This window comes from Parasteatoda tepidariorum, chromosome 2, assembly GCF_982258835.1.
Source record: "Parasteatoda tepidariorum strain Cologne lab strain chromosome 2, Ptep-v5.0, whole genome shotgun sequence".
Classification (NCBI taxonomy): Eukaryota; Metazoa; Arthropoda; class Arachnida; order Araneae; family Theridiidae; genus Parasteatoda; species Parasteatoda tepidariorum.
Window position 1 is genome coordinate 86,060,621 of NC_141756.1, and position 10,212 is coordinate 86,070,832.

The 10,212-nt window shown below is 25.2% G+C and overlaps 1 protein-coding gene across 8 annotated transcripts; it reads left to right on the forward strand.

Annotated features, from left to right (window-relative positions):
• Window positions 1–3: 3 nt before the first annotated feature.
• Window positions 4–8,053, forward strand: LOC107451449 (uncharacterized). Of its 8 annotated transcripts, none has more exons than XR_011636185.2 (9): window positions 124–276; window positions 382–427; window positions 1,494–1,681; window positions 2,513–2,592; window positions 2,683–2,824; window positions 4,206–4,446; window positions 5,698–5,805; window positions 7,678–7,755; window positions 7,863–7,923. XR_011636185.2 is itself a non-coding variant. In XM_071177782.2 (9 exons), the coding sequence occupies exons 1-9, from the start codon at window positions 232–234 to the stop codon at window positions 7,911–7,913; spliced, it is 975 nt and encodes a 324-aa protein (XP_071033883.2). In that variant the 5' UTR covers window positions 124–231; the 3' UTR covers window positions 7,914–8,053. The 8 variants fall into 8 exon arrangements, 7 of the variants coding, with proteins under 7 accessions (XP_042910912.2, XP_015923027.3, XP_087013793.1 ...); XM_071177782.2 differs by having other exon boundaries at window positions 4,206–4,442; window positions 7,863–8,053; XM_071177783.2 differs by having other exon boundaries at window positions 2,513–2,577; window positions 4,206–4,442; window positions 7,863–8,053.
• Window positions 8,054–10,212: the final 2,159 nt, after the last annotated feature.

Sequence of the window (10,212 nt, forward strand, 5' to 3'; positions counted from 1 at the left end):
TTACATCTAAGCAAAAATATTAAGATTCACAAGTGACATTAATAGTATAAGCTAGCTAATTTTTATTTAGAAGCAGTGAAGTGAAATAATTAAATATTTATGTTTCCATAGCAACTAGTTAGTATACGCACACTCTTGTGATACATAAATTTATGGCTTGTGACAAAATGAATAATATTTTGTATAGAAAATGCATTTAAAAAGACTCACAAAATTCAAAGTGACCATTTGATGTTTATACATATTAAAAAAATTAAAAAAACTTGCGTTTTAAAAGTATTTTATTTATATCGTTATGTTCGCTATTTTTCTTTGTGAAATACTTATAACTCTCCCCTTCCCAAAAATTTTTTAATTAATGAGATTATTTTCTTTTTAAAGGGAGGAAAGAATTTCACTTTTATTAGGTGCATATTTATCAATTCAGGTTAGGAAAATACAATATGTGAAGTACATAAAAATTTAGCATCATAGTATACAGCGAAATATTTTATTATTTTTTTCTTAGTGATTTTACTGGAAACTTCAAATTTTATAAAAAATTATACTTTTAGAAAAAGAAGGATGTTGTTTTCTTGTTAATTTTATTTTAAGATAATCGTAACTTTAAAAAAATTTGAAAATTTCATGTCAAATATGAATGAAAATTTCAATCGAAATTTTTCATGGATTGTTTAAAGCTCATCAGTCTTATTAAAATTTTTTTTTTTCTTTTTCTATTTGATAAAAAATATAGTTTTAATAACTTACAAAAGCATGTAATCCTTAAGGAGGATGGACGCAGATATAGATCTCCTTTTATCACTTTTTTTGTTAGTTGATTGATTAAAATGTCATAAATCATAGTTTTTAAAAAAATTATCATTGTTTAAATTCGTTTCAAAAGTATAAACAAAATTTTAATAAAGTTTTTCAGATTCTATACTAACCAAAATCTGTTTTTCTGTATGTATGATAAATTGTTTTATCAAAATTTCTATGAGCAATTTGCTTTTAATGCTTATAAGCATTATCTTATTATAATGCTTATAGCATTATCTCTATTAAGTCTTTTTCTGAATATAAAATGCATCTCTATCTAACGAAAATAAAGATTAAAATTAATATTACGATTCAAAACGTAGTTGGGCATTTTATTCCTTTTAAGTGCAGTCTATAAATAAAAATTACACTGATAATTTTGAAAGTTCGAATGTTAGATCAAATACTATTTAATCCTTTGTAATATTAGTTCTAATATTAGAAGATAGGATTCAAGAGTATAGCGTTTTCTACCACGGCAGTATTACATTGCATCTTTCTAATGTTAGATAATATCTTTTTGCTACCTGAAAAGTTTTAGCCCCTCTTGAACTCTTTCTTAGGACTAACTTCAGTCTTGACAATTTGTAAAAAGTACATATACTCATAGCTTTAAATTTGTCATGCCACAGAAAATTTAATAGTTGATATTTAGCTTGTATTAGTTATTTAGTAAATTATTATTTTTCTAGGTTCAATGTTTAAAGACCGTAGAACAATACCTTATATTGATACATCTGGATGGAAATTTGAAAATGGCATTCAAACAAATCCTACCAAAGTTTATAATGAAATAGTTCAACAGAAAAAAAACGCATTTTTAGACATGAACCAATCTTTGGAAGAAGAAACAGAAACACAAACTGAAAGCATTGATCAGGTTAACATTTAATTTATTATTGAATGTAAATTAGGCTCAGTATTTGGAAGTTTTTGTGAGAAGTTGAATGTAGAATTTAGGAGTTGATATTAATAGCAGGAATTGGTTATGACATCAGGCAAAACCTCTTAAAATTTCAAGATTCTTACTTGGTTCTTGAAAGATTATTGAGAAGTGCAGCAAATTTCATACAAATTAGAAATTATTCAGGTACTGGCACTAGTTCAGAGAAAGAACCAAAAGGCAATTTGCTAAACTATTTAAAAATATGTGCATCATTTCTGTTTTTTAATATAGTTAACTGCTGGTTAATCAAAAAGCATTAAATCAGCATAGGATTTAAGACAAAGTAAATTTTGAAATAAAGCAATTGTTGAAAAGGTTTAAAAGTGCCTATTTTTGAAAAGAATTTATTAATTTAACATACACAACAGAATCATTTATAAAATAGAATCTATTTATATAACATATACATTACATTACATTACATTACATCCGATACATTAATACTTAAAAATATTTGTCAAGTTCGAAATTAATTCGGATACGGAATTCGTATCGACTAGCCATCGTTGAGATTCGAGCCTGGTTCACCTCATTAGAAGGCAAACGGTCTATCCCTTGAGCTATGAAGGAATTGTTAGAAATCAATGAAATTTATTCCATATAATACTGTTAGGGGTACATGTCCGATTGCCTTTTAATTCTATTCATTTGCATGTCTTGCCTCACTTTACGGTTCAATTTATATAATTTCTTCATGGTGTTGCAATTTTCACACATTGAAGTGTATATATATAATAGTATTCATTTTGTTATTTTTTCATTTAGATTCAAATTACAGGAGAGAATTTCGAGTCGGATGCTCCCAAAACAATTCCAGAAGACAAAAACAAGTTGGTTGAACTCAAGTAAACTTACATTTAAAATTTTAAAACTTATTTTTTACACCAATAAACAGCAAACAATGAATTTCACACCCAAATTTCTTCTTGATATAGATTGGAGACAAAAGAATGCGAGAAGTTAATAAGTTTAAGGGAACCTGAAGCAATACCTAACCCATATTTGGTTTTGTTGAATAGACTGGATGAGGAAGAAGGGGTCAGAGCTCCATCAATTGAAGATAAATTGAAAGTGACTGTAAGTTAGTTGGAGCATTTTGGTTCTAAATAAATATTCAATAAAGTCATAAAGTAATAAAAAGGAACTAAACATTTAGTATAAAAATTACAAATATAAAATTGAAATGGTAACATTACTCCAAGTAAAAAATACCAAAAAGAAATATAGTTAACACTATTTATTTATAAACAGTTTTTTTTTTCTAAATTGCGTTATTAGTATTGCCTCAATTAATAGTTTCTAAAGTATGTAAAAATATTTAATTTTTTTTTAAAAACTTAAAATGTCAAGCTTTGTGTGAAGCTTAAAATGGAGATTTAAATTAATAGAAAAATCAATGTTAATATCATGTAAAAATTTGTTTTATAATATATTATTTAATTGGTACAAATTGAAAAAAAAAAAAAAAAAAAAAAACACTTGAGATACTGTATTAAATATTAACAACCAAAATACCCAATAGTAGTTTTAAAAAGCTATATACGTATATTTTTATTTACTATATGCAACATTTTACTCTGCATTATTAGATTTTTATGGTAAAGATAAAAATACGTTTTTTTTCTTCTTAATATTGTTTAATTTTCCTCAAAACAAAAATAACTATTCTGATTGTTAAAATCGTTAATAGATATATAGTTGTTTACAAAGTAATTTAATGGTCAAGATGTTTTGTTTCCACACAAAAAAACTTTTTTTGTTGCTTACTGCAAATTATAAAAATGTTCAAACTATTTTCAACTTATTAAAAAATATAAATAATAATAAAAAACATAATATTTATGTATCAATAAAATGTTCAATTCATAGTATTTATTCAACAATTAGCGTTTGATGACATATAAGACAAATACAAAAGTTTTACACATAATTTAAACATGAATTTTAATATCTCATAATGTACTTATGAGATATTAAAATTCATCAGGGGTAGAAAATTAATATCTTGCTAAAGCAAAGGGAAAAATGATGATGGAAAAAATTATAAAGAACGTAAACAGGGTTTTGGCACAGAAATACTAAACTGAATAATCATCTAGGACTACAGAATAAATAAACAAAACCTTCTATTTATGAGATCTACATGGTCAAAGCTTATTTTTTCCCCACTTTGCTTTGCAACTCTTCTCTGTGTTTCCTCATTCTCAATGAAGTACATTTAATTACATACACTCTGAAATTGTTTCATTGTTGTTTAATAATTCATTAAAACTTGAATAGGGGTGAATTTGAAATTTCATTAACATTTTTATCAATTGCAACATTTTGTGCCTACAATTTAGTTTTTATATTATGGCGCATTCAAGTATTGATTTAAGATGGAGTCGTTAGGAGCTGGCAAGTCTTTTTACTCTTAAAAGATTCGATTACATATTAACATGGGTATTCATTATTTTAGGAAGATCGATTATGGTTATCAACTCGAGAGTTTTGTTCTACCTGTGAGCAATTAATAGGGCTTGAAGAACAAGATAATTTAAAAACTTATGAATATTTGCAACCAAAGGCAGTTCAAGAAGCTTTGCGCCCAAAGGTTTTCGAGCCTAGTTTAAGACCACCGCAAACTCTTCATGTTTCAGAATTTAAAAAGGAAGTTATTCACGAAGAAGACAAAGGCACTTTTCATCCAGGAAATGTTAGTATGTAAAAATTTGAGAAAACAATTTGTGTATCATTATGGATTTTTCATATCTTCATATTCTTAAATCATTAAAACTTTTTCATCTGAATTTAAGATGCTAGGTTCTTTAATTTCTCCTTTTTCTACTTCAAGAAAATACTACATTGTTTAGAAATACTATATAATAAGAACGTAACAATCTAATGGTAGAATTTTTTTTAAAGTTGCTAAAAATTAAATAATAGAATAGCAAAATGGTAAAATAAATTTTCACATGAAACAAAATTGAAGGCAAAAAAATTCCGAAATATTTATTGTTAGATATATCTTTTTTTCTGATATTTGATATGCTTTAACTTTATTATGAAAAAGCAATTCATTAATTGAATTTTGATAGTTTCATAAAAATTAAAAAATGAAAGAAAAATTTCATGCACACAACAAAATCACATGAAAAAGTGAAAAAAGTGTACAAACATTCCTTTCTGATACTTCATTTAGAAATATTTTATACAGATGAAACCAGATCACTCAACAACCATTAGACCACATTTAGCTCAGAAAGCATGATATTCCAGAGTAAAGAATACATAATCAGATTCATTTTTTTAAGTGTACAAGTATTATACTGCATTATTAAAAATTGATAGCTATTACTAAGAAGGAAAATAATAAGATAACTTTTCTTTATATTGGATCTGTTGAAACACAAAAAACCATTTTCTAACAAAAATAATCTTGAATTAACAAAGACGGTAGTGTTTGAACTCTTGCTTTTTTTTCTATTTATTTATTTATTTTTTTTGTTGATGATTTACCACAAACTGTATTCACAAACGTAATGTTTTTCAAAACTACATAAAAATTTGTATTTTTAGGAATTCGAACAAATAATCGATCATGATTCATAATAAAGGGATTTATGAATTTCACATTGAGATTCATATTCAAACAATTTATGAATCACATATTGAGTTTTATAGTCAAACGGGAGGCATCAGCATCCAAATGGAGATAGTGGAAATTGAACAGTTTAATTTTTTTAAAATTATGAAATAATTATCTTGTTTTTTAAAAAGAAATGAAATATTTTTTTTGACACTATAGAAATTAAAATTAATTTCAACTAACTCAAAGTAACACAATAGGAATATTATTCATCTTTCAATACCTGACTTTAAAAGAAATTTTCAGTGAGATAGTAGCACTTCAACAGTTGAGTTCTTTTAATCTCATTAAATAATGACTGATGAAATAAAATTACTTTCAGGTAAAAAAACCAAAGGTAAGAAAAAAGAAATATTTAAAGCAAGATTTTTACTCTCCTCCTGATACATGGTTTGATCTTGGGAAGCATGATAAACAAATAACTCAAGAGGTATGAAATGCAAATTATAATATTGTTCGTATTCGTTTTTAAATACAAAATTCATAAACTTGTTTCATTCACTAATCTTCATTCAAAATAGCAATTTTAATTCTAATTATTTTGATGATGGGGGAGACTTTAAAAAGTTATATAGGAAAAAAAAAAGAATTAAAGTAGATATTTAGTTTATGAAAGGCAGCTAACTACATATAGAATTACCAGATATTGATGTTTAAATAACTGGGTGAAAGAAATAATAATAATTAAAAGAAAACATATTTTGCTATGACATGGATAATCACAAATTAAAGCTCATTAAATAATTAATATTAATATTTGAACTAATATTTAAATTTTACTTATAAAAACTTATAATACTAATTGCAAGATTAAAAAAATGAGTTATATGAGATAGGTATAATAGATTAAAGATTAGTATATTAAATTATAAGGTACTGTATTTTTCTTCATCACTAGCTCAACACTCCTTTTTTTTCTGTAGGCAATAGTGTTGTATAATTAAATATATACTACATGAAAAAAATCATTTAAAAAAAGTTGAAAAATTTAGTTTAAAAAGCCAAAAATGAAAATCTTAGTTAAGGTTTCTAGATAAATTATCGAATTCCCCAATCTTAAATAGAAGTAGTTTTGTTTTTATTCAAAAAATTAATAAATAATCTTAAAAACTAGCAATTTTCCTTCCTGAAAACAATCTAATAGATACATAAGTCTATGATTATTGTAAAATATTTATTAAACCATTGAAAATGATGAGAACCAAGATCAATATTCCTCTTATTATAATTTTAAAATATTAAAAAGTTGTTAAAACGAGAAAATTCTCATTACAGATATCTTAGAGAAATTATAATTTTCATATTTATTAAATATTTTATTTTTAATATAGTTTAATTAATTTTGACCTTAAAAAGTACTTTCTCTGAGGGGGTTCCTCAGAATGTATGTTTTAAACTAACTCGAATGTATGTTTTCAACTAAAAATAAGCATATTTAACACTCAAATATAGTTTCAAACAATTTTTGAAAAAAAAAAAAAATTTATTATCACGATATGTCCAGTAATAAAAAATCTTTCTTCCTCTTGTTTGAAGTTATTCATTTATAAACATAAAATCAACAAATAAAAAAACATTATCAGACTTTACATAATCATGATAAAATAAATAGTTTCTGATAAATATTACAGAGAAAATTGTAAAAATCATGCTTTTTTTGTTTTAATTTATGATAACAATCGACACGACAAAAAAAAAAATCTCATTTTGAAAGATTTAAAATTAAGCACTTTTTGCAAATCCCAAATTAAAAAATAACCATTAAGGGCTTTTAAAAAACACAAACATATTTTTGAAATGCTATGTACCCTGTTGAAACTTTTATTTTACACCCCTCCCTCCTTAATAAAAACATTTATTTGATTTAATTTTTCATTAAAGATATGAAATTTTTTTAATCTGTCTTATTTACATGTAGCGCAATCATATTTAAGCAAGACACATTACATGCCAAAGTTTTAATGTATCCTTCTGGAAACTTAGATTTTCAAACAAAGTGTTCAAGTGCTTCTTCAGTAAAAGTTAATCAATTAACATTTTCATCTTGGATAAATTACTGGAGAATTTTATAACCTGGCATATGCTTCTTTTTAAAAGAGGAATTCAGGTTGCTATCATGAAAAATAAACGTTGAAAAAAAATTAAATACCACCTTTAAAATATGAGAAACATGCGAGAAAGAATATTGCATATTTTTAACTCTCTAAAAAGGCATATTAAAGCATGTTGTATTATAGCATTATTCTTTAAGTCATAACTCGAGGAGTATTATTAAAATATTTATTTTAATGACTTAATTTAGGAATTGGAGTTATTGAACTCTACTGCAACTAAAGCTTTCTTGAAGTTTTTGAAGGATCGTAAAAAAGAGCCACCAAAAGTAAGTTATATTAATACACAATAACAATTGCTATGGTGGGACTTATTAAATTTTCTTAAGATGTTTTGTTTCATAACTTACATCACAGCATTTATTTTTTTTTATAGATAATACAAGATATAAAAAAGAAAGTTATAGACATGAAGAGTGAAAATTAAAATGTTCAGCACAGGATGACTTGCATTTAAATGCTATTTTGGTATTGAAAAGTTATAGATACTTTTAAGTTTGTATTGTTACCAACATCTATCTTATCATTACCAGTTGATAAAATACGAATAAAAAATCTGATAAATTAGTTTGCATCTATAATAATAGTTCCAGTTGTGCCATTATTTATGAAAGTGGAATAAATTCATTTTTTGGACAATCGAGGTTTTTAAGGATTAGTGTTTGAATGAATTAAAAAATATTAGCAAAACATGATTAATTTAGGTGTCATTTCTATCATTTTAATTTGATGAAACATCAAAATGCGTCAATGATTATTAAAATCGAAGATAAAAGAAAGAAAGGACTTTCTAGCTCCAAATGAACTTATTCCACTATTAAAAATAATCACTCAGTTATTAAGAGGTTACGTTATTTTCGCAGTGCTAAAAAAAAGGTTTTTTAGAAGAATTTTTTTTTAAATCAGTAAACCAGTGAAATAGATCAAAATTCTGAAAAAGGTTATTAATAGTTTCAACTAGTGAACTGCAAAAATTCATTTTTCTTAAGTGATACAAAACAAAATGGTGGCTTAACAGCTTTCAAAAGGTATTTTTTTAAGCTGAATTGTTTTCTATGTGAGGTAATTCTTTTCTGTGTATTTTTTATGATGAATCATTTTCTGTGCAAGTGAGGTAATTTTTTCCCTATTTATTTTTTTATGCTGAATCGTTTCTTATGCAAGTGAGACAGTCTTTTTCTTACTTATTTTATATGCCGAATCGAATGACACCAAAATCAAGCCAATAAGATGAACAGATCAGAAGTTTATTAGTATGACGTACAACAAAAGTACAATTTCTGATTATACCATCTAAGCATCTGAAATGCCTATCTAGAGAAAATATTTACTACTTCCTTTGTATTTTGTTACGCTGAATAAAAAAAACCAAAACAAAGTCGATACGATAAATATTTTAAAGCTATGAAATTTTTTATGCATGAAAAATAAAAATTTTTTCTTACACCTAACTATGCGTTTGATATTATTATATCCTGTGAATTATTTTTATGCTGCTGATTCACATGAAACTAAAACTTCACATGAAACTGATAGGACTATTAGTTTAGAAGTTATGATAATGTCGAGTATTAAAATTATAATTGTTGACTTATACTCTTTTACGCATAAAACCCTTATAACTTCAAAAGTATCAGTTCTATCTACTTTTAATTTAATTAAAATTTAGTATAAAAAATACGTAGGAAACAATGCTTCAATTGTCAATTAGATATCAATTGCATATGCAAATACTAATATAAAACTGTAATTTTTATTAATAAGTACTTTAATTTGTGAGCTATTAAGTACATTGATTTTATTTTGCTATCATTTGCTTTAGAATAAAAAAATATGTGGGAAATTAGGTGGTACTTATTTTAGAAAAGTATTACAGATGCATCATCAAAAATTGTATTTTTTTAAAATTTTATAGTTATTGAATCCCTTATAACTTAAGAGATATTAGGCCAATCAACTTGATTTTGATGTCATTTAATTCAGTGTAAAAAAAACAACATAGAAATCAATAACTTAGTGTAATGCATCTCTAGAGAGTAATGTTTCAGATTTGCACCTTTTTGCTTCTCAGTAAATTCAAGATTCCTCCCCATAAGTGAGCACATCAAGTTAACTTTTGGAGAGAGGTGAACTTTAGATTTTCTTATTGTGCTAAAACCACAACTTATAAAACAACATCCAGCTTTTCTAAATTATTAATTGATCGAATTTAATAAATTAATTATTTCAAAAATTGTGTGCCTTTTTTAAAGAAAAGACTCATAGTTTTTCTAAATAATTACTTGAACTTTTGTAATATTAAAAAAACCGATAAAAAATTAAACAATCTTACATACTTCTGTGAAGAATGTAATTTTAAACATAGCCAAAATTTGAAGTCAATTGAAGATTGAGCTATGAGTTTGACAACATGAAAGTATTGGACTGTAAGTTACTGCACAAAAATTCAAATTTGGGGTACTTGGGCATTTATCCTGCTCATAAAATTTTTTTTTGTATATTTTAGGCACCTTAAATTTCTTTCTTTCTTTTGATTAGCTTAACTCTTTAAACGTAATAAAACTGTAAATTTTTTGCTATGTTAATCCTCTTGGTTATCATAATAATCAGTCTTGAATCAGTTGCTTGTCATAATATCCAGTTTACCATATCAATTCATGAAGATCAAGGATTCAAAATTAGCCTTATGTACTTTCAGAAAATATACATGAAAAGTTCTGCAAATC